General features: G+C 41.2%; 2 protein-coding genes across 4 annotated transcripts in view; one reads left to right on the top strand and one right to left on the bottom strand.

The window, feature by feature from the left end:
• The window catches only part of MTMR2 (myotubularin related protein 2), a 45,639-nt gene extending 41,439 nt beyond the window's left edge, over positions 1-4,200 (top strand). Inside the window, exon 16 of the transcript XR_015796088.1 lies at positions 3,204-4,200. The gene's annotated coding sequence lies outside the window, so the exon portion shown is untranslated. The remainder of the gene's footprint in view (positions 1-3,203) is intronic.
• CEP57 (centrosomal protein 57) lies at positions 318-23,503 on the bottom strand. 3 transcript variants are annotated; one of them, XM_007435579.4, is made up of 11 exons: positions 23,353-23,503; positions 19,358-19,514; positions 15,868-16,047; positions 14,122-14,243; positions 13,112-13,228; positions 11,529-11,606; positions 10,538-10,654; positions 9,103-9,183; positions 7,588-7,814; positions 4,630-4,774; positions 318-1,898 (listed from the first exon to the last, which is right to left on the bottom strand). In XM_007435579.4, exons 1-11 carry the CDS (start codon positions 23,410-23,412, stop codon positions 1,680-1,682), a joined length of 1,503 nt encoding a protein of 500 aa, XP_007435641.1. In that variant the 5' UTR covers positions 23,413-23,503; the 3' UTR covers positions 318-1,679. The 3 variants fall into 3 exon arrangements, with proteins under 3 accessions (XP_007435641.1, XP_025027167.1, XP_025027165.1); XM_025171399.2 differs by lacking the exon at positions 23,353-23,503 and adding an exon at positions 20,766-20,830; XM_025171397.2 differs by lacking the exons at positions 19,358-19,514; positions 23,353-23,503 and adding an exon at positions 18,198-19,348.
• Between the last annotated feature and the right edge of the window lie 310 nt (positions 23,504-23,813).

The raw sequence follows: 23,813 nt of genomic DNA, 5'->3' as shown, positions 1-23,813 counted from the left end.
TACGGCTACTTCAGGGAGCCCAACCATTGATGTGATTCTTAAAGCAGCAGCATTTTTTTTTCTTTCAGGTTTGCATGGAAGCCCGAAGAAGCACAGTTGCTGTAATAAAACCGCAGCGCTTCTTCTAATCAGCTTTGAAGCATCCGCGGATGTAACGCAGGCCATTTATAGCTTCTCCTTTTATTGCAGCCCTGAGCACAGTCAGCGTATCAAACCAAAAGTCACTGCCCTCCAGTTTGCTAATTTTCAACCTAGACCCCTCATATTTTGCTTCAGGCCCGAGCAAAGGGTGATTCGAGTGCCTTTTACTCAGTCTCTTTGCAAAAAAAAAAAAAAAAAAAAGCAAGAGGTAACAAGACTGGAGCGACTGGGCATACTTCCTTTTCTGCTCTGGCAGGAGATGGAAAGAGGCTGTGCCCACCAACCAGTTTGCCAGGTGTCCATTCTCATCACACCCAGTAATGGGCCATCTGTCACCAAGGCAAAAATGTCAACTAATGATGCACCCTGCTTTGTGCATGGATTACACAGATCAGTTCCTGAAGTCCAGCAGTCCATGGAAAGTGGAGATCAAAGAGCACTGGTTTTCCCAGCTAATTTATTCCATTAGCACATTGCCTTTATTGCAGTCCAATCAAACCTCAAAAAGCAGAGGCCATTTTGAGTTATTACTATAGTCTAATCATCAGAAAGCCTTTACATTATTAACATAATAAATAATGTTGTATGTACATTAAAATTGCCTAGTACCAGAACCACCACCAGATCTTCTAGTCTAGGGAATAATAGTTTTTAAAAAGCTGCCCACCAGTATTAACCAGCATGATCTAAGGCACTATTTATTTTGAAAACAAAACTACATATACTGACCTCATGCTTTCTAGCAAAACAGTAAAAATGAGATAAAATCAACCTGGCAATTTGGTTTCACTCTGAAACCATATCACTTAGATTCCATGGCTAAAACGGATGTGAAGGTTGGTTGGTTTTTACAAAATGTGTTTAATTGAATGTCAAAAAAAAAAAAATCCTCTTCTCACCTCTGTGCATAATTTCCATATTTCAAAACAGGAGCATCTTACTCAAACACTGAGGCCTGAGTGGCAATACAGAGTTCTCCATGCTGAGAAGATGGAGCTATTTCTTTTTAAAGAAAAAGCTGCTTATGATAAAAGAAACTTGAAAGAGTCAAAAGAGTCCTTAATTCCGCTGTTCCATTCGAAGGCACTGTGTGTTTACAAAGCAAAGTAAAAACTCTGCAAAAAACTGACACTGATGCTTTTCCCAGGTCACTTTCTACTCTCCAGGAGATGATTTTTAAGAAAAGAAAAAGAAAAAGTCGTAGAAGGAGGTCACCCCAAGCAACGGGTGCAATTCATTGCCAGAAGCAGAATTGTAGGGCAAGGATTACGTTTCATAGCAAAATAGCCACCACTGGTACCAACATGGGGTCTAACAATAAAATAATAATGGGCCTATCTTCCTTCCCTTTCTGCCCATCCCCAGTTCCCCTCGTGAGGGTAATATGATCAAGCGTACAGGTGGAATAGGAGAAGCCTTTGTTTAGAAACTGCCACTATGGCATTGTCTTTCACCCAGCGTGGTGGCTGGTTGGGCCGCAGCTGGCATGAAAAAGAAAAGGTACAAACCCGCCAAAACCCCACACACGGGAAGACCCCTCAGCAGTCCCAGCTGACGTCATCTTTCTGAAGGGAGGACTGTATACTTTGCATTTCTCTCAGCAGCTGGAGGCTCTTCCTACCCTGCTCACCCGGCTTCCTCTTCAGACCGGCCTCTTTCACCTTGCCAGTTACCGGCACTGTCTTCTCTTCGTCCCCTTTGCAGGGATCCCGGCTGCAATGCTGCTTGGTCTTGCTGGCCTCCTTGAGCTTCTCCAGCTACACACACAGGAAAAAAAAAAAGAATCAGGGATTTAAAACTAACTTCTTGTAACTTCAGTGTCTGCCCTCATTCCAAAAGTGCCACACGCTCCAGCAATCCCCTTAACCCACTTTAGATGTCTCTTTTTGTTGTCGTACTCAGACGTTCATTATGACAAATGGCCTCTCTCTATTTTCAGTCAGTCACAGATCACTTAAACTTCTTTCTCACGCATCACACACTAGATACCAGAGGAATATTCTGTAATGTTCAGATCTGTAATTATATTTAAAGGTATGCGATTCTCAACAAGAAAAAAATATATATTCTGCACAATCTTTTGGGCACACTACACAGGAGTCTCCTTTGTTCCAGAGGCAAGGGTACTTCTTCCAACTACAAATCTGCTTGGTGGGCACCTGCCCAGGAATGCAGCATACCATCTCCTTGTTTAAAACATGGTATGGTTCTTATACTGATGCACAGTGCTTTGACTGTGCTTATGTTGACTGGCCATTGAACCAGTATCCCAGGAGTTTAATTGCCCAGCAATTAATCCTGCAATAAATTCATCGCTTTTCTCTTCTCTCCCTTTCTACTGCTGTATCACACTGCTTTTTATAACATCCACAACCACACCAAAACTGAGCAGAAATATAGTTTAAAAGATGGTGCAGCTGCATGAGTGTATATACGTACAGTAAAAAACAGCACTGACAGAAAGAAACAACAGTTTCTCCCCTGCTTACGGAAAAAGGAGATGGGGGAAAAAACATTGCAATTAAAGCAGCTTTAAAACGACTCCTGTGAGTAATAGTATTGCCAAATGCCAACCAATCAAACTTCCTGAAGTAACTGAAAAAGCAATGATAAAAGTATAGATTTAAAATGATAAAAAGAAAAAAAATGGAGCCCAGAGGGAGAAATAAGGTCAAGCTAAGGAGTGTGTCATAGGGTTCATGAGTAAATCGGACATTACAGCACTGGATGAAATAGCCATGTATTTTACCTTACATTACAAATGGTAATGTAATTTAAGAGAAAGTATTCGAGGCTGACCCTATAGCAGTGTTTCTCAACCTTGGCCGCTTTAAGATGAGTGGACTTCACCTCCCAGAATTCCCCAGCCAGCATGGCTGGCTGGGGAATTCTGGGAGGTGAAGTCCACTCATCTTAAAGTTGCCATGGTTGAGAAACACTGCCCTATAGGTATCATTAGAAATTTCTCATAGTTGGGGAGGGGAGGAATATATACAGTATTGAATGAAGACGGATAAGCAGATTAAATTAAACCTATCATGTATTTGGTTTCTGGTTCCCAGAAATGCTTAAGTCTTTGGAGAGAAGCTGCTGATCAGAGCAGAATACCTTTTTTGAACGGTGTCCTCCAGCTATTTAGGATAATCTCCATCACCCTCCAGTCCAAATACATCTGGAAGATGCCAGACAGGAAGTCAAAATAAAGAACAGCGGATCAGCAGACCTTCCTTGTCTGCTGTCGCGCCTGTAACAGCGTCCACAGAATCACCATCCACGGTTTCCCGCAGCTCAGCCCTTCTGGAGTCCTCCATTTCTGCAACTCCTGCCACAGGCAGGCCATTTGCATTTGCAATCGGTGTGTACCCAGATTCATGATCTCAGCCTTGCATTCTTTGGGTTTTATCGAAGCTAAAGAAGGTGTTATAGGTATCGATGTGCAGAGAGATAATACTAGGGAGCTCCCCTTGCTTTCAGAAGGGGAACTTCGGTAAACTTTATGCCCCAACCAAATATCTATATAATCTTCCTATAGAGTCTTTACCTTAGAATATTTTAATGTGCTACCTTCAGCCTTACTGGATGTATCCACTTTACAGAGAAGCTTTTTCCTTGTCATTTGGAAGTAGCTGAAACTGTAGCTCATGGGTTGCTGTGTTGCTTTTTTTTTCTGAAATTCACCACCTGTATTTCATTCCTAAGTAAATTCTCTGGCAGACCAGACAAACTTTATATTTTGTTTCTCGAGGCAGACTGTAATGATGATGTCACTTTTAAAGCTGCAAATTATGTTTCAGAGCTTGTGTCAATGTAAAGCTGATAGTGAAACAAGGCAATTATTATTCAACCTGACCAGATGGAATAATAATAATTAAGGATGTCATTTGGCAGCTTTAATCTAAATGTTTATATCATTTTATACTATTCTATTTTACAACTATGTTTTCTTTTACACCCTTGCAAGGTAGTTTTATAATGCAATGATTAGCCTTAAGTATTTAACCTTTTAGCACTTTCCATTTTATTTTATTTTATTTTTTCATTTCATTTCATTTTTTATTTCTATTTCATTTTACCTTATTTTCCTCCTAGTTTAATTAGAAATTGTTATGCAATTTCAATTTGAGCTCTGTAATTTATGTTATACAGCTGTATAATTTTCTGATTAGTACCTGTAATAAAGATATTCTGCTCAATTACTTCTTTTTGTGGGGGGAAGGGGGGTGCCTTCAAGTCAGTCTTAACTCTGGGCAACTGCCTGTATTAGTCCCTGCAGTTTTCTTGACAAGGTGTTTTGGAAGTGGTTTGCCATTGCCTCCTTCCTAGGGCTGAGAGAGAGTGACTGGCCCAAGGTCACCCAGGTGACCTCATGCCTAAGGCAGGACTAGAACTCATGGTCTCCCAGTTTCTAGCCTGGTGCCTTATCCACTACATCAAACTGACCCTCCAATGATTTCATAGGGCCTGAAAGTAGTCATCAGGGTAACTCACCCGTGCTCGATGTCTTTGGATTTTATTGATTTGTTCAGCCTTGGCCTCCATCCTTTTCACCAGCGCTTCCAACTCCCTCTCCAAGTCTCCCCTTAAGGCAATTGTTGAAGCTTCATGGATGAGTTTTGCTAAATGCTGGTGTTCACTTATATGCAAAACAAACAAACAGAACAGAAGGCAAAAAATAGCTGATTATTAATTTCTTTAATACATATATTTCAGACTCACTTTGCTAATAGGAACAAAAAAAAGTTTTTTTCACAGAGCAATCCTACTATTGCCTTGGAGTACTCCAATGTCAGAAGAGTCCAGCGTTTTCAGAAGAGATTAGCAAATAAGGAATAGGATCTACTGCTTCTTTTTCCACCTAATCCAACATGATCACCTTGTAGTATTTCCCAACACTAAAACCTCCAAGAAACTTCCCTGGAGGCTGGCATAAAGGGAAATTTGGCATGGGTTCCTCCTTCCAGAACTGAAGCAGCAGCTCTGATTTTGAAGCAAGGAAACAGAACAATCCTACAGTCCCTGAGATGCTCTGCCAAGTCCAGTAATGTTATGACATCATCAACCATGTCCCTTGCAACTGCCAGACAAAATGCAAGGACAAAGTACAGCCACCAAGCCAAAAAAAGTTGGCCATCCAGGACTCTTAAATCATTGTCTACTTGGAATTAAATCAGATAAAACTTGTAACATTATTCAAAGCAGAATTTTAACATATGTAACTACTAAACATTACACCTAGGAGGAAGTCCTTTTAAATTCATTGATAGTACCTGGCCCATCTTATTGAACTCAAAAGTTTACAGGGTCAGATTAGTACTTGGAAGACCTCCAGGGAACACTAAAGCTTACTCTAAGTAAAAAAAATCCTGGGAAAAAACCACTTTATTGAACGAATGATCATAGTCAAAGATCAGCAACATCAAAATAAACCATATGAAAAACAAAGACAATTCTAAGCAGCACAATGTCAAGATCAAAGTCAAGCAGATTGACTTTGCAACCAGATTCGCTAAATTTTTTTAAATGTTATAAAGAGCCCATATTATCCCACATCAGGCTTTACATTGCTGCAGCATAGAATTTGGCCACATTGTGCATAATATTTGAGGGTCTGCCTGGTAACAGAAGGGGGCTACAGAACTTCTCTAGATGATCTGGACAATTTGATCAAATGGGTAAAGTAAGCTTACTTCATATATCCCTATAAAATTTGCAGCATAGTCTGACAGGGCCCATAGTTTCAAGTGCTGCTGAACTACTTGGAACACATCCATTCCTTCCACAAAACCTTATCAAATGGACCTTCCCACAAGGCAGATGAGAGTATACTAAAGTGACCTCAGGTGAAGGTTTTGCAGTACCCAGGCAACTCCAACAATGTCAGATAATTAGCTAGCTCCACATTAATATCCAAACTCCAATATCTCTGACCCCTGAAAACTAGACTGAGATCATTATTTTATTTATTTATTTATTTTATTTTATTTATTTATTAAATTTTTAAACCGCATTTTGCATTTCTCCATGCAAAACACATGGCTTTGGAGTCTTGCTTGCTTGTTCATATTGCGTGGATAGCAAGAGCTTTGGTGAAAGGCCATGATGTTCCACACTGCTGCCAAGAAAAGCAACACAGATGACTGGACTTGAAGGGAGACTTCAAGAATGATTAAGACTAAGATCAAAATAAATCCATCATTTTTCTGCCTATACTTTTTTCTCAAATCCTGGAAGAAACATGTGAGCCAGTACCAAAGGTTGGGAGAGGAACATAGGGAGGCACTGTCTCGTACCAATGTTTAGAAATGATAGAAGATATTTCATATTTTGACCTTCTGCCTTAAGGAGTTTGAAAGTCTTGTATAATGATCAATGAATACAACATAAATAGAGGCTCTTTGAGAGTGGGGCAAACTTGTTTTCCTATCTTGCAGTGGCCATTCACACCATATGCTCTTTCTTCTTTGGAGCGTCAATTTCAGGTTTTCTGTCTCTCCCCTTTCCCCAGCTTCCTACATTCTGACTGAAGAGAATGTGCACATTTAGAATACATTTTCAGCAAGGTGATATAAATTTTACCCATACATTTCTGACTGAAGGCCAAAAGATATATAAGCCCATGACACTGCATGATAGATAGCTGGCTACATGGACAGAGAGTAAGAGCATGCAAAATCGCAAACATGAAATTTCATGAAACATCCTCTTTTGAGTACAGTTTTAAGCACTTGGTAAGAGTTTCAAATTTGGAACACCTCCCAAATGCCTAAAACAGCCAATTTCTCACTCGTAGCAGGAGTTTCACATTCAGTATCATGAAATTTTCTCCATAGCACACCCCCAATAGCTATGAGGCAGATACACACACTGCATTTGGACAAGTTGTCTTTTCCTGGTATACCAGCATCCTATGCATATCTTTTAAGTAGAGAGCATCACCAGATTTGTTTCCAAAAAAACAAACATAGGATTGCAAAGAGCTCTTGAAATGATAGCTAATGTGGGTCTTCCGGGCTGTGTGGCCGTGTTCTGGAAGTTTTGGTTCCTAACATTTTGCCAGCATCTGTGACTGGCATCTTCAGAGGACAGGAGCACAGACAGGAGCAGTTCTCTCTGTGCCCAGGATGATGTGACCCCATTGTGGGTATTTATAGAGATGAGCGGGGGTGCCTGGGGGGGGGTTGTGGGTTAACGAGTGGCTGCTTGTTTTTGTGATCAGCGTATGTGTGTATCTTCCTGGGGGTTAGGCAGGGTTTTTTTGGAACCAAAACTTCCAGAACACGGCCACACAGCCCGGAAGACCCACATCAGCCATCGTATTCCGGCCATGAAAGCCTTTGACAAAGCTCTTGAAATGGTTTACATGCTTGCTGGACCGCTATCTAATAAACACAGATATGCTCAGAAAAGGATCACAAGGTGAACATTTGCATGAGAGTTTTGACTCACAAACTCATTTGCCCGAGCTCATCTTGTAATGTCAGAAGCACCTCAGAAAGGTCTCCTTGGGACGTGGAAGAAATGGAAGATGCAGAAGATCTCCTGCCCTTGTTCATCTGCTTACTCATCAGGACTTCGCTGACCACACGGTCATTGCAGAGGGCTTTCGAATGATGCTTCATGAGGTGGAGCACATGCTGCACATTGGCGGTGACTGAGTGGCTTGGGCTGGTAGACTGAGGCAACGATGGAGAGCAGAAATGAAGAGCCCGAAGGTTATATATTGAACAGACCAAACAGACCGACATCTTTTAACAACGTTAACTTTGCCCCACTATAAAATCCCAAATGGGTGGAGGGCCAACAGTTTTGGACCCCATTTGATGGTGATTACTTCAAAAAGGACTGCAGTGTTTTAAGGGGGAAAAAAGTCACTGTCTTTGAACCAAGATAAGGTGAGGCTCATTTTTGAGGATGGAATTACTAACCATTACTAACACATCCTGCAAAAGAAAAAATTAAGGAAAAATAAAAAGAGGCCCCACTCAGTTTGAAGCGCAGCCTTGGCATGGCACCCAAAGCCCTGTGCAGCCCTGAGTTCAATATCCTGACCTAAGCCCACCATTTTCAACACTGAATGTCAGTGGCTCCCAGAGCTCAAGATCTTCCCTCTCTTCTGTTTGGGATCCTTTAAAAAAGAAAAGAGACAGTCAGAAGCTTCTGAATTCTACAAAAACATAAGTATGTCCCTTTTCCATTAACATGCAGTATCTTGAGAACGATGGCTCAACTCCACCTAATAAAAATCATACAGTAGGCTAAAGGGGCCAAGAAAATTTAACACATAATTTTAAGTCCCTTTTCCTACCCTGAACCAATCTATTTACTTCAAATATGTGACAAAAATGCACAAATGGAATCAGTGGCGTACTTCCAGGTTTGTTTTAGGAACAGTTCTGCCTTGTGCTCAATTTTGTGTCTGATGGCGTTGTTGCCAGGAGGACTAGAATCATTAAAAAAAAAGAGCGGACCTGTCTAAGGTTGGATTGTCCTTCAAGTAATCAGCAGGGGGCTGCATGCCAGCTAATTGATGAGTCCACGTTTTCTCACCTTCAAGCCCCATTTTCCAATCTCTTTCTCCCTTGTACCCTCTTTTTTCCCTCACTCCTTTCTGGGCCCTCTGGCTATAACCAGAAGCCTGAAACAGCATGGCCAATGAGGAATGCCACAAATTATACCGCTCAACATCTGGAGAACTTCTGGTCCCCCAACCAACAAAAAGCCTGCTGAAATCTCCCTTCTGTATTTGGGTACTGAAGTTTTGCCTGCATAATCAGCAGCATTCTTAGTTCAGAACTAAGGTCAGAACAGAGATCCATTTCATTCCACATTCTCTTCCAAGAATGACTACCAAGATACTTCTGGGATGACTATAGGAATTTAATGAAAGCAGCCACCCTTTCCCATGTGCGCTCCCTATGACAGCACTGAGTGATCAGGGCTCTGAAAATAATGCTTCTTTACCTTTCCAGCAACAAATGGCACATCACCCAATCGTAGCCTGTAGTGGGGCTGTGCATGGACGTGGGTCATTCCCAAGTCATTCTAAGGGAGAGAGAAGCAGCTTTCTCAAAAGAAGAAATTATGCCAGATCCAATTCTGCTCACATGAAATACATAAAGCTGGTAATTAAATGAGATCATTCAGGTCTCTCACACTTGTATTAAAGACTTGAGAGCAGACTAATAACATAATATAAACCATTGCTGCTTCTTAAGAACTTGGTGAAACAGGAGTGGGTTTTTTAGTGTTTGTTTTAAAAGGAATGTTTCTTATAATAAGAGGTGGAAAAATAATTTAAGGTGATGTTTGTCTGTATCTTTTGGAAGAATTACATCCAGCTAGGACAAGGAACTATCCCCAAAGAGCCAGAACCCATTACTTGGGCAGCCTCTTCAAAGCAGGAATCTAATAGTGAGCTGTGCCTTCATTTTTTGAAATGCTATTAGATACTCTAATTTAGGGGGTTTCTGGCTGATTCATTCCTGAACAACTGAAATTGATGAAGCCATAAAGATCACTGCATTTGGTTATCCAGTGAAAGACTTACTAAGGGTATTTGATTATACTTTGCTTAACAGTCTAGATAATCTCAATGCTATCGTTCTGGAAATCATGAGAATCAATGTGCTCTTAAACAGATTTGTATGGCTAGCCACCTTGTTTATAAGTAAAGGGCTCAGGTTATATATATCATCCTTGTGAAATATGTAAAATGCCTATCATCCTTCACAGAACTTAAGAATGCAAAAATGCCCTTGTTAAATGAGACCAAACCATCTATTCCAGCACTCAGTTTCCAGCAGCTACTAGGCAGGTTCTTTCAGAAGTTCAAAACAAGGATGCAAAAGCGATGCTCCAATCATTCTTTGTCTCCTTGCTAAAAGATCTCACTACCCCAAGGTATGGAAGCTCTATTTGGGTATCACACCTACCTACAGGCCAAGTTGGGTCTCTTTTGAGGATCCACTTAATGTGTCAGGTTTGACCTTTAAAGCTCCACATTATTTTAGGGCCCAGGTATTCCAAGCATGACCTTCTTCACATCAAATCAGTGGAACGTGCCATTAGTCAGCTGAGCCCTTGATCCAAAGGCCACTGGTGAATGAAACGTGTCAGGTAATCCACTATGAACAGTACTTTTTCAGGGGGGGCACCGACCTCTTGAAATTGAATTGTGATATTTTATTGATACCAATGGGATTAAAATAGTCATGACTTACTTGTCCCTTTTGTTTCTAAACTCAAGTAGACTTGGGTACAATTCATTAATGCATAATCAGTAATAAACCTATTTCATGAATCTAACAATAGTGTTACCAAGAAGTAAATCCTACTGAGTTCAGCAAGATTCCCAAGCAAGTATTTATAAGATTGCAAGCAAGTAGCCTCAACCTACCTTCTCCAGCTGCTTTGGTTTTTTTTTCATCTTTTTTGATTTTGAAGGCATCAAGACTGGTGCTGGCTGGGTTTGGGCCTTCAGCAACCTTCTATTTGTCTCCAATCCTGTCTGAAGCTGCCAAGAGAAGTCTGGGAATTATTTTATTCTTTCAGTCACAATAACAGAACCTGACACTGGGGATGGACCAATCCAGAAACAAATCCTTCCTTGGCTCATCAATTTGGATCGCTAGAAGCGGTATTCTACAGAGGTTGAATTCCAGAGTTATTTCTCTCCCAATCAGGCATGTGGGACATTAACTGGAGGAAAAGAGGGAAGGAAGGTATACAGTAGAAAAGCTGCAGGGAAGAGAAAGGTAAAAGCACCCCAATTCCTCTTTCCTGTTGCTTGTTAGATGTTCATCGGAGAGCTGGAAATTCTCTATTTTATTACCATTGAAAGTCTTGTTTCTCCCAAATGGTAGCAGAATGTTAGGAGCATTTGGGTCGACTGGACTTATGAAACACAAATATCATACTGTGTTTTCAGCTTAATGTGTTGTATGACCCCAATTTTTTGGTTTATTCCTTTGTTAAACAAACTATGGCTTAGCACAGTAAGTGACTCAGCCTAGAATGTAACTAGTGAACTACTGCTCCATGACCTGATATTAAGGAATTGCATTATTAAATAAACAAATATATATACTATGTGTTGTTTGGGGGAATCTGTGTGCAAAACCTAGAGGAGGACTCTTCTTTCCTACAAACCTGAATGTGAATATTCAACACAATATGGTTGTGCTGTGTTCCAAAGAAAGCATCTGTAGTCTACGTCCTACTTGTTGGCCTGACTGTTCAGATACTTAAACCTTATGCAAATTGGATAATTTCATGGCCCCTTGTGTTTCTGAAGCAACCAGAACCTCCCCAGATCCACACAATCACTTCCTCAACAAAGGCAGGAGTATCTCATTGGTAGGACAACAGCCCACGTGAATAAGATTTACCTCGGCAGCTTTTTCCTGCACCAGCTTCCGAGCACGTTCTTCCTCTTGGAGCTTCTCTTCCAATTCTTTCATTTTTTTCTACGTAAACAAATTAAAGCAAGATAATCTTGAGCAAAATGTTGCTGCCACTATACCACACTGGGTGGGATGCCACGTGGCCATTCCAAATCCTAATCTTGACTCTCCTTTAAGAAAGATAGTAGTCTAGCCTACTTTATAGTTGTACAAAACAACCAATTTTACACACAACCCCCCCATAAAAAAGGTAAACAGATAAGGTATCAAAGCAACAGCTTTCAAAGACAGAGGGCACTACAGATATATTTGTTTGCAAGGAAATGTTCCTCTGATCTGCTCACTGAGAGCTCAGTTCCAGAGGTTAAGGCACCGGGCTAGAAAGCAGGAGACTGCGAGTTCTAGTCCCGCCTGAGGCACAAAAGCCGGCTGGGTGACCTTGGGCCAGTCCCTCTCTCTCAGCCCAACTCACTTCACAGGGTTGTTGTTGTGGGGCAAACAGGAGGAGGAAGGAGTATTAGGTATGTTCACTGCCTTGAGTTATATAAAAATAATAAAGACAGGATAAAAAAATCTTTAAAAAACCCACAGAAAGACCCCACTGACTCAGACCAAGATTCTGTCTGGTACAGGAGCTGGTAGAAGGTTGACTGGGAATCTACTACTAGATCTTGCTATGATTAGGCAAAGAGTTGCAGCCACCAAACTGTTTAAAAACAGCTGCAGCAAGAAAAAGAAACCCCCAAAAAATCACGATGTAGAAAATTAAGATTTGGGAGACCACCAGAAGTAAATATGGGACAAAAGGTAATTTGAAATTTGTTTTTAAAAAATTCCTGGACTGAACAAAGAAGAGGCACCTTGAACAGGCTGGTAGTCCTGCAACAGAACCTCCAACCTGAAAAAGTTCAGAGAAAATTCAGAATATTTTTTTCAACAACAACTAGTCAAAAACCTTTAAGAAGTTTGTAAAAAGCAAACAAATCATCACAAAAATGCTTATCAGTCTTGAGATAAAAAAATAAGGTGGCTGCAATCCTTTATCCACTTTATTTATTTATTGCTTGATTTATATCCCACTTTGCCTTCAGACAATCAAAATGATGTATATAGGACACTTTCCTCCAGTTTGTTCTCCACAAGAACCCTGGGGGTAGGCTGGGCTCAGAGAGAGTGACTAGCATGAGATCACCAGTGAACTTCCATGCAGAGTATAGATTTGAATCTGGGCCTTTCTCCCAGTCCAAAACCTTAACCAGTATACCACATTGGCTGTCACTCCTGAGAAATCAGCTTCCCTGAATCACTGGATTGCACCTGGTGTAGACCTGTTATAGCAGTGTTCCCTTTGGGAGTCTCATGGTGTGTGTAGTTGCAAACTCCCAAACTTCTCAGCACTGAATTTGCTAGACGGAGAATTCTAAGTTAGTCAGTATATCTTGTGGGTGCCTAGGTTGAGAAGGCTGCTATATACAAATCTACCAGCAAAATCACACATATGATAAAAGGTGGAGGATTACATTACTACAAACCTTGCAATCCACAATGAGCGTAACCCCAGGTCTCACCTCTGCAAGAGACTGCATTGCAGTAAGACGGGTGTATTCTTTCTCAAGCAGATCCAACCTTTCCAACTTGGACTTCACGTGGGAGTGATCAACAATCCTCTCCCTTTCCAACGTGGCCTGGAAAAAAGAGGAGGAAAACACAGCTCTTTGTGTCATGGAGAAGAAAGAGCTGGCCCAGTTGAATTGCATTCTGCCACTTGATGTCACAAAAGGAGGGAAGTTTAAAAAAAAAATCAACCACAATTGCTAGTTGTTGTATTTCTCTAAAAAGAGCAAAGGCTTAAAAAAAACTTCGGACATAGGAAAAATGTTTCCAAGAGCCTTGCTTCAAACATGTTATTCTACAGCTAAACACTGATATTTTAGTCAGGGGACTATCTTTGGACAATATGAGAGAAGTAATAAAGCAGTTCGTAGACCATAGTTTTAGATTGTAAGAAAGAAAACAGGTATTATGTGCAGGAGAGAATCCTAGGACGCTCTTTCTGCAGTCTGGAGTGCTACCCAATAGTCTGAGTATTAATATACTCCAGGGGTATACAACACAACGTCTGCCAGATTCCCTTGTCATTTATTTTTTTAGTTTCCTTCAGTCATCATCCTGATTTCCAAGAATATCTTTGCACCCTACAGTTTCCGTTCCCAACATTTTCCAGCCATCATGGCTCATCCTGAAAATTAAAATCCACAGATTTGGAGGATGTCTATAATGGGAAATGCTGGTCTACTGAGTCCAGCAGCTGTATGAAAGTTGCTGTTCTCTAAAGCTAGCATTTGGGTTAATTTTCTCTGATTTTGGAGGTAATCATGACTAACAACCTACCTTCCCCCAATCGTTGATTCCCCTTAAAGCCAGCTCAACTGATGGCCTTGACAAATGGTCTAACAGCAAATTCTGTAAACTAGGAAACTTTAAAAGATGTTGTGGCAACTGGCAACTTTTCTAGAACCTACCGATCAGGGCTAGAATGATCATAAACGGTTGGCTACAACTAATAAGGCCCATGTACCTGTTTCTCCAAGACAGTCGTCTTTTCGCGTTCTGCCTGTGCTATCATTTCCTTCATGTATTCCAGCTGTTTCTCCAGAAGACTACAGCGAGTCTCGGCTCCTGCCAGTTGTGCTGCCAACTCTGGAGGCCGTGCAGCAAAAGAAAGTTAGCTAACATTGTTATGAAGTTTCACATGAACCAGACAGATTGGCTGCTGCAAATCTCCTCTTTAAAAGCAATTTTTTTTCAAACAAAGAACAAGAAGACATGCTACAGATCCAACAAAGAATGGGTCCTAAGGAGACTGTTCCAATGGCTGCATTTAGATATAGGACTGGCTCTTTGAAACCAGAAGCCCCCAACAGATAGGTGAGAAGACTAGAAATATCCAACTTGAACATCCAGTGATGTGTCAAGAACCAGAAGTATACATCCAGGTATATCCAGCAGACCTATGTACCTTTCACTCACACCCAAGGCGCTCAGACCAGCCACAAATGCTTCTCAGTGTGGAACAGAAAGAGAATGTGGAGAACAAGGTCCTGTTGAACCTCATCACATACTTGCCTTGGCCAAAGGCTGATTAATGACAACCTGATGGAGAAGTCTGCCAGTTCCTCAGCAAGCATGATACAATTGGGTATCTTGGTAACTAGACTGCTTTTGGAACTGGTCTATGCATTCCAATTCCATAAGATGTTATGGCTGTACAGTCAGAGAACACTCAATCCTAGCTGCAGCTTTCCAGAATGGTATATTTTCATCACAGTGATTCTCAACATTTTTCCAAAGATTCTCAGAAATTTGTCAATAAGAAAATGTGTAATAGTAGATAAGCTGCCCTGAAAGACAACTTGCCCTTTTCTGTGGAATTTCTTTTACAGTTGGAGTTGGATGGACTCAGAGCCTCCCCATAGTATTTAGGGCCAAAGCATTTTACACTTTTTCAGGAATTTTAAGGGCAAAATAGGTTCTGTATCTTATGCCTTGTACCCCTTAAGTCCCTAGCTGCCTCCAAATCAAGGTGACTGTTCCCATTTTGGGATGGGTATTAAGCCTCTGTCCAACTTAAAGCAACCATTCACCTTTAAACAACTTTTCTTTTGATGCTGCCTTTTTTCTCTCTCTTCTTACTCTGAGACAAGGATCAATTGATGTCAGGTAACAATCAGGCCCCATTGTGCCTCCCCGATCTGTGTGAACATGACTTTATGGCCACAAAGAACCAAACCAACAAACATCTCTGTATTCTTATTTTGTTGCCTGCATCAGATATCACCAGAGATCCCTCAACCACAGGTTGAGAATATTGCACTGAGCTACTTGCAATCCACGATACTTTAATGATTCACATTTATCTATGTGACTACTTTGGAGCAGCATACAGGAGGCATTACAAGCTTCCTTACCTAACTCAAAAAGGGAACAACTTGAGGAAAGCAGTGAGGTCATAGCCATCAGCCATTCATTTGCACATGCAAGCCACAAGTTCAACCACTATGCAAAGGAAGCTTATGTACAGCACTGATGGACAGAACATCTTCCCATGGAGGGATCCTATTTGGCTACAGTGCCTGCTTATATAGAAGTAGTCAACCTACACATGGTTGTTATACATGCTGATTGCAACCAAAATTGAGAGAGATATAGTGAATGGATTCTCTAGGGACACGGCTTCTGGAAATGTCTCTGCCTCATTTAATATCTGTCCTTGTATATGCACCATTCTAAGTTTTGTGGACAAGCAAAAAAGATGTCTATATACCATCATTTTTCCTGGATACTTGCAACTTTGATTGTTCTCTTTCCAGCAACTGCTCACTTAGCACTTTTTTATAATCTGAGGTCTCCCTGGTCAGGCTTTTCACATTCTCTTCTGCTTGAATCCGTTCTAGCTCCAACCGTCGTATTTTCTCCTGCAGGTTCTTCAGAGCTGAGAATATGGCTGGTAGATAAACAAATTTAATTAGATCCATTAGTTAGCAAGCTGGTAGGGTACAGGTGATGATGATGGACTTAAGGGTACAAAGGCTAGAAGTCAATGACAGTTCAGCTATCAAGCTATCAAACATGCTGGCTGGGGAATTCTGGGAGCTGAACTCCACATATCTTAATGCTGCCAAGTTTGAAAAACTCTGGCCTAGCATAAGACACATTTTCCTCTGTCTCACTTATTTCACAAGGACCATTAGAAAAAATGATTAAAAAATAATACAATTTTTACAGAATGAAAAAGTTATTAAACCCTTGAAGAGTATGTTATATTAGGGTAATTCATCAGTTTAATGTAATTCTACATATTGTACACCTGAGTTACATTTTTATCTAATTCAGCTTTTATCCCAGCCTTGCCCACTTTTTGGAGTGCAGCTCTCAGTCTGAAAAAAGTTGAACACCTTCTCACATAACAACATTAATACCAGACAAAGATTGCCAGATATGTTTGAGCAACTGAGCCTCTGCAATTAAGAGGAACATAGAGAGGTGTAAACAAAGTATGACTTCAGTTCTTCATGCTGGCACTGCTGCAAGGAAGTCATTGTCACTGATAATTAGCAGGAGCACTTTTTCTCTACAACAGCCAACAGAGAACCTTACTTGCATAATCCTATTTTAATTAGGTTATCAGCAACCAGTCCAAAAGGGAAGGTAATTAATGTCCTGGGGTATGCGTGTAGCTCAAAGATTCCCAAGTGCTTCCAAGTAAGGAAGTTATGATTTCAAAGGTTGCTCTCATTCATGAGTAGGCCACATCAGATCAAATGGATAAAGGATGATGAGAATCCATGCAGCTTCCTGGAACTCAGGGCCCTCAAGGGACACGCTCAAAGTAGGGGAAGACAGAAATATAATTCTCCCACTAGGTTCCAGCACAAATGATAACTGGTAGAATATTTGCATTACTTCAATTAGGGACCAGGAAACTGATCTAAATGAAGACTTGTAAACCAGTCACAGCAGGTTTAAGAGGATAAATAAATTATAGGCTTTATGGCAAAAGGGTAGCTAGGGCATTCTGCCCTAGTCAAGATAGCTGGGGGCAGAGAAAGCAGTGGCAGTTATTTGTTTCTGCATTATTGAATAAATGCTATAAAAACAAAATGCTTTAGTAAGATCTCGGAAAATTACATGTATCACAGAGGAATTTTTCAGGGACTGTTTTTTTTTCCCTGAATGTCAAGAGACTGTCATACTGGTTTATAATGCCTATGCTGGGCAAACCTGTGTCTCAGATTAAGTGCTAGATAATTTATCTCTCCTTTTCAGAACAGACACTGTTTCCTTATCTAAGCCTAATTTCAGAGCTTTCTCAGCTTTGAGATATAAATTGCAGAGTTACTACAAAAGCAAGCATGAAAAAGCAAGACATTTTGACCAACTGGACCTTTATTCTATTTAATGCTGTTTATTCATTTATATCCCTGTAACTGAACAACAAAAGTACATTAACACCTTATGAAATGCAGTGTCAGAACAGTGCAAAAAATTAATATATGCCCATAAAAGATACACCTATTCACAACAGCAGCTTCAATGTCAACTATTTTAAACACCAAAGGTCCATTATAGCAACCAATTGTATACACACGCACGCACACATATATACTAGCCTGGCAATTTTTTTTCCAGCTAATAAGCAGCAATCACAGTCACTTTAATCTATAGGAGAAGAAAACAACCAAAAAACTAACCACCAGAGTTTGGCAATACCTGTACTAGACCAAATCAAAATTCAATACCAATCTCCATCAGACGAGATGTTAAAAAAACCAGAGGTCAGGGAAGAAGAAACAATGTGCAAAAATTAGGCCAGATTCATTCATTCATTCATTCATTCATTCATTCATTCATTCATTCATTCATTCACTCACTCACTCACTCACTCACTCACTCACTCACTCACTATAATTGATATGCTGCCTTCTCCTAGGACTCTAGGCAGCTCACAATCAAATGAAAGCCATAAGCCACTCTAAAACACACTCCCGGGTTTGACTGCTTCCAACCCAGTAACCCAGTGTTTCTCAACCTTGGGAACTTTAAGATGTGTGGACTTCAACTCCCAGAATTCCCCAGCCAGGGTAGAAATATTACCTTTGCTGTTGCTCTCTGGATAGACATTTACCGGCTTGGCAGGGGATCGATGTAGGTCAGCATTAACGAATGGTTTGTGCCTGGGGTACTCGGAGAAGGAAGCTGCTGAAAGCCCATCAGTGAATGACGTAGATCTGTGACTTGCACGGAGAACACCCTGAATACTCTGGGAATGGAAGTCCACACATCTTAAAGTTCCCAAAGTTGAGAAACGCTGTTCCAACCTAAGTGGCACCCTCTGCCCCGCAGGCCCATTGAGGAAATAGGGTCTTGGCATCTTTTGGAAAGGAATCATCTGCATCTCTGGAGGTTCAACGTGAGGGGACCTCTACCAAGAAGGGCTGTTTCCTAGTTTGCGCTCTGACTTTTCTCAGGGGAAGGATTCTTAGCCTGTCCTCTTGGGTTGCCTGGAGTGCATGGAGAGACTCATCCCAAACCTTAAAGGGCTTTATAGGTGATAATCAGCCTCTTGAATTGGATCTGGCAGCCTGCTCCTGAGAACCAGCGCAGCTCCAACAAGATTGGTGCTACTCTGATGTTCTGGTAGTAATCAGTCAGTAGGCAAGTAGCTGCATTCTAAACTTTGAAGCTTCAGAACTCCCTTCAAGGATAGTCCCATGTAGAATAAATTACAGTAATCCAAGCATGAGGTGACCAGTAACATCAGATCTGCAATTCTGTTGCCAGATGCTTAAGCCATGCAAAAACAGTCCTGAGATGGAGGTTGCAGGCTGAATGGAGAGCCAGTAATAACTGTTGTAATTTCTGATTATACCCAATATTCAGAGACTAGGAAATTATGCAGTTACTTGGAGTTGGGAAGGAGATACTGAGAGACCACATTTGGGACCAGGAGGGTGTTCAGGGAAGGGAACCAGCAGTGCCTGTTCCTCTGGTGGACAGGAACAAGTAAGCTGCCATACTGTGCTTGAGAAATTTACCAACGCATTTCTGAAAGAGCCACAATTTTTATTAAGCCATGTCACAAAAAATACGTAGCTTTCTTCAAATTTTATACAGCAGTTTTTAAAGAAGGGAAGTGCATGCCAAGGCCTAGAAAGATAATACCATTTTCAAGATGATTTATTGTTTTGAACAGGATTACATATAAAGTAAAAACTATTCCCGACAGCCCCATTTCCTCTGGGTAGAAATATTACCTTTGCTGTTGCTCTCTGGATAGGCAATTACCGGCTTGGCAGGGGATCGACATAGGTCAGCATTAATGAATGGTTTGTGCCTGGGGTACTCAGAGAAGGAAGCTGCTGAAAGCCCATCAGTGAATGATGTAGATCTGTGACTTGCATGGAGAATACCCTGAAAGCAAGTAAAAACGGTTAATTTAGCTCCTTGAAAGATACAGAGATGTTATCCCACACTCATCCATAACAGGAAAGAGAACAAGTTGAACCTTTAGAAGGGTGTAATGGTTTGATTAAAGAAACCACTGTGGAGTTGATAAGTATTATCAATCCCAAAAACAGTTATTATCCACTCTAGCAGACGAAGGACAGGGTCTATAACTTTTTCAGTGCTAGGCTCAAGGGCCTCTTCACACGAAAAACGCCTGAAATCTCCAAGATTTCTGTGAACTATCCCAGAGAGCTAATCAAGAATGATAAAATCTCATAAACTCTAAAGAGCATTTGTGCAAGATCTGGCAACATCAACCTTTTTTTTTTTTTTTTTTTAACTTTTGGGAGGATATCAGCACCCTTTCCTCAGACAAGGGGGATCTTACGGCTGACCCTAGACTAGGGATAGGCCTGAATTTCTACTAGCAGATATTCATGCTAACCTGCAGTTAAAACAACAATATGAACTTGATACCATCATGAAACATCCAATCAGCTTCTAATATCTAAATAATACATATCTGTTCCACTAGCCGCTTGTGGCATCCAGTAATCAGTGGGAAGTCAGAATGCAGATTTAATAGAGCTAAAGAAACTTATCAGTAGAGAGGATGCCTGCCCTTCTGAAAATGCAGCCCCTCATCGCTGGCAGATCAACCGCTCACAAAGAATGCTGTTCCAAGCAGGCAAGAAGATCACTCACAAAGAGCAAACCGAACTGTAGTCCAGAAATTAAATCCTTGCTGAGCATGAGGCTTACTAGGCGGCCTTGGGCCTGCTACTATCCCTTAGCAGTTCAATTTACTCTCGAGTGTTTTTTGAAGAGGAAGGAAGGAAGGAGCAATATATGATGTCTTGGGCTTCTTGAAAGGAGAACATGGGATAAAAGAGTCATAAATTAAAACCATATTATCCACCTGCCTGCTTGGAAATATCCCAACAACTTTAGTTTACTTCCACAAAAAGAGGCTATAAGCTTCCAAGAGAACATGACCAGGATGGATACCGATTCAGCCAAGGCAGGTTCTCATGATGCAGCTTTCATTATCATTTTTTTTTTCTTCTCTCTCCTGCCTCCCACGCATTCTTGCCAAATGGTTTAGGCCACGTGACATGGAGTGGGACATAAATCTTTTGTGGCTTATTGCACACACACGCACACACACAAAACAACTTGGGTCTAATTTAAGTGATAAATGTTTAATTGAAATACCTTGCTCAGCTGGTTTCTATGCAACATTATGATTAAGTTACTCTTCTGGAGCACCCAGAGCTGCTCTAAGCTGGAAACGGATAAGATAGGGAGTAAACTGGAGATACTCCTAAAAATTATTTATTCAACAAAAGCACTCAAACGAGCTCTGTGAAGTTTAGAGGCAAAGCAAAGACAACAGTGCGACACGGGGACCCAAACAATTGTCAGTTCAATGCTGCAAGTTCACAAATTTCAAGATAAGTCAGTAAGAACTTAATTTGGAATAAATATTTATGTATTTATTTGATGACCCACCCAATTGCTAAGTAACTCAACACAACTCTAAATGTATTTAAAACGTGCCCCTGAATATATAACTCATATATAGAATTATTTGAGAAACACCCTCTATGGAACACCCAAATAAGTTTATATATGATTACGGTACAATCTCAGTTTAAGCAGCAACTGCAAAATTATTCTGCCTCCCCAAACCAACAGTATGCCCTGTACTTAAAGCTCTCAAAAGTTGCTTGTTTAAAACACTATAAAAATGCTGCAACTCCTAAATTTCCATTGTTTTACATGTTTTAAATTGCATGCCCTAATCCTTCAAATAAGCTCCTGCAGAAATACTGTACCAACTAAGAATATACAGAGGCATAATGCTACAAAGTAGATATCTCTACAGTGCAGACCTAGACATATTTATTCAGAAAGAGTCACCGAGTTCAACAAATCTTATTCTTACATATGTGCAGACAGAATTGCAGCCTCACAGTGCAGAGAAACTTAAATGTCTCTCTGGAATTAAGCCCCACAGACTCCAGTGGATTTAACATCCAAGAAAGAGCTCACAGTGTTATAGATCTAGAAGCTTTCAGAGAATGAACATTCTGGTAAAAAAATCTGAGATCAAGCAATGTAAGCACCTTATTTTAAAAAACTGTTATTTCATACGGTAGGTAATCCAAGCTTTTTAAATTTTATGAAGCAGAAACACAAATGACTACACTTCTCCAAACTTCTCATTTCAGCCACGTACGCATGATACTTGGGGGGAAAAAACAGCAGAGATTAACAGAAAGAAATGCATAAATGCATTTATTTTGCTGCAGATATATCCTCTGGAAACCAATATTTCCTTCTTAGAGATTCAAAACTCTCAAAACAGAGTATCAGGTAAATATCCTGCCAAACTCTGAAACTAATTGGAAGGTATGTGGTTATGCTATATTTACATATATCATAGTACTGTACTCTAATCCATAATACTGTTTGTTTGGCTTTACATGTTGTGATAAACCAGCCACTGCATTTTATAAATCATTACAATCATTCACATTTCTAAACTGTCCAATAGCTGTTCTTCTCCAGATAGATTACAAATGTTGTGAAAACATTAAAAATTTCTAAAGCATTTAAAAAAAAGACGAAAAGCAAAACAATGCAATTAATATATGAGAGAAAACTAAGGCGATCGTATGTGGGCTGCAAAAACCTGGATAACTAGACGTCAGAAAAGAGATACCAAAAACTTTGTTATGCTCCAGTCATATGAATTTTTGCACTCTGGATATTGCGGTTCTATGGGAATGATACAATCCACCATTCCACTATGTAGAACGGTTACTTTAAATTAAACAGAAGATAAAATGGTAAAAATGCCTGGAACAAAATAAATCTCGCTGCCTGATAACCAAAAAGACCTCATGCGGTTCTGTCTTTTGGGGCAGGATAGACACCAAAAGGCTTGAGCAGGTACATAACGGAAGCGGCGTTCCCTGAGAAATATCGGCCCCAATAAATGCACAAAACCAGCCTAAGTCACTGTTATAGGAGAGTTAAAAGAATAAAAAAGGCACCTGCCAAAATTTCTTGAATTAAAGATACACATTAAGCGAGCTTGTGATTCTTGGTTTTTAAAAAGGATTTTGTCCCTTTAATGGACCTTTTTAGGCAAATAGAGATAAATGCACCTTAATTACATCCCAGCCTTGCCTGCTGCTGAGGAGGCCCTAAATGAAATTCTCTTCTTTCCCCGTCTACCTTCCCTGCAGCCAAAGGAGATGTCTGGGAAACAGCACGTGGCCCAAAGAGCAAAGCAGGGTCCACACTGCAGAGCCCTTGAAAAGGAGACCACCAGGAAGTCCCAAGGCTGTAGGCTAGAACAAACAAAAACCCCAGAAAAGCCAACTGCTGTCCGGCGAGTCCCCAGGAATTGATCTCAAGTTTATTTGAATGGCTTATACTCATAATGTACATTGAGGCCACTAATAACTCCCCCCCGCAAAGGCTTTACGTAAAACAAGAGCGATAACTCAAGAAAAGTGCTGAAGTTAACGTTCATTTTGACTACACCTCCCCCCCCCCCCCGGCATGCTAGGTGAGCAGGATGAGAATGCAGGGGATACTCCCGCAGCCGACAGTGATAAGAAATATAGACAGCCAGCCTAACGGAAAGTGCGTCTCTGGGCATGTGAAGAGCGCCGTTCTCCCCCTCCCGAGGTGGTGCAGCCAGGCCTCCACCGACGGCGTGCCTCCTCACACACTGGAGGTGAAGCCCCCAACCGGACCGCCGCGTCCTCCCCTCCCTCCGGCTCACCGTGTGCTCGGGGTCCTCGGCCACCGCCATGTCGTGAAAAGGCGGCCGCGCCGGGTGCATGTCCCTTTAAGGCCAGCAGCGGCTGCTACTGCCTCGCCCCCGCCTCCGCCGCCCCGTCTTCCAGCTGTCAACAAGGTAGCTCTATTGAGTGACATAGCAGCCGGCCAACCACGACGCGACTTCCTCTCCCGCGACTCGTCCGGCTCGTTACCTCTTACGGCGTGCTTGCGTCACAGAGTCGCGGCGGCAATTGACGCGACGATCGGCCAATAGGAATAGGCGATGGGAGTTAGGCGGTGGTTCTTAAGCCCAACGTGAACTTTCGACGTTGAATTTCCTCGGGACGTATCAGTAGCGAAGTGAATCCTACAGCCAGCTCGGCATGGGTTATGAGTCGGTTTTTCGAGCTGTTGCAAGGGAAGCGAGAGGAGGAAAGGGGAGGGAGGGTCTCCGCTCTCTTC

This window comes from Python bivittatus, unplaced genomic scaffold (assembly GCF_059951505.1).
Source record: "Python bivittatus isolate LINGU-HERP-01145 unplaced genomic scaffold, Pbiv_v1 ctg000340_np1212, whole genome shotgun sequence".
Lineage (NCBI taxonomy): Eukaryota > Metazoa > Chordata > Lepidosauria > Squamata > Pythonidae > Python > Python bivittatus.
This window is presented reverse-complemented; position numbering and strand designations above follow the sequence as displayed.

What these genes read in the sequence shown, in the direction of transcription:
- CEP57 (XM_025171397.2), bottom strand. Translation starts at nt 18,498, where the DNA reads ATGCAGATGATTCCTTTCCAAAAGATGCCAAGACCCTATTTCCTCAAT. An exon ending in AACCAAAGCAGCTGGAGAAG is followed by an intron (nt 9,184 to 10,537) that starts GTAGGTTGAGGC and finishes TCTCTCCCTTAG; the next exon opens with AATGACTTGGGAATGACCCA. An exon ending in GAGCTCGGGCAAATGAGTTT is followed by an intron (nt 4,775 to 7,587) that starts GTGAGTCAAAAC and finishes TTTGCATATAAG; the next exon opens with TGAACACCAGCATTTAGCAA.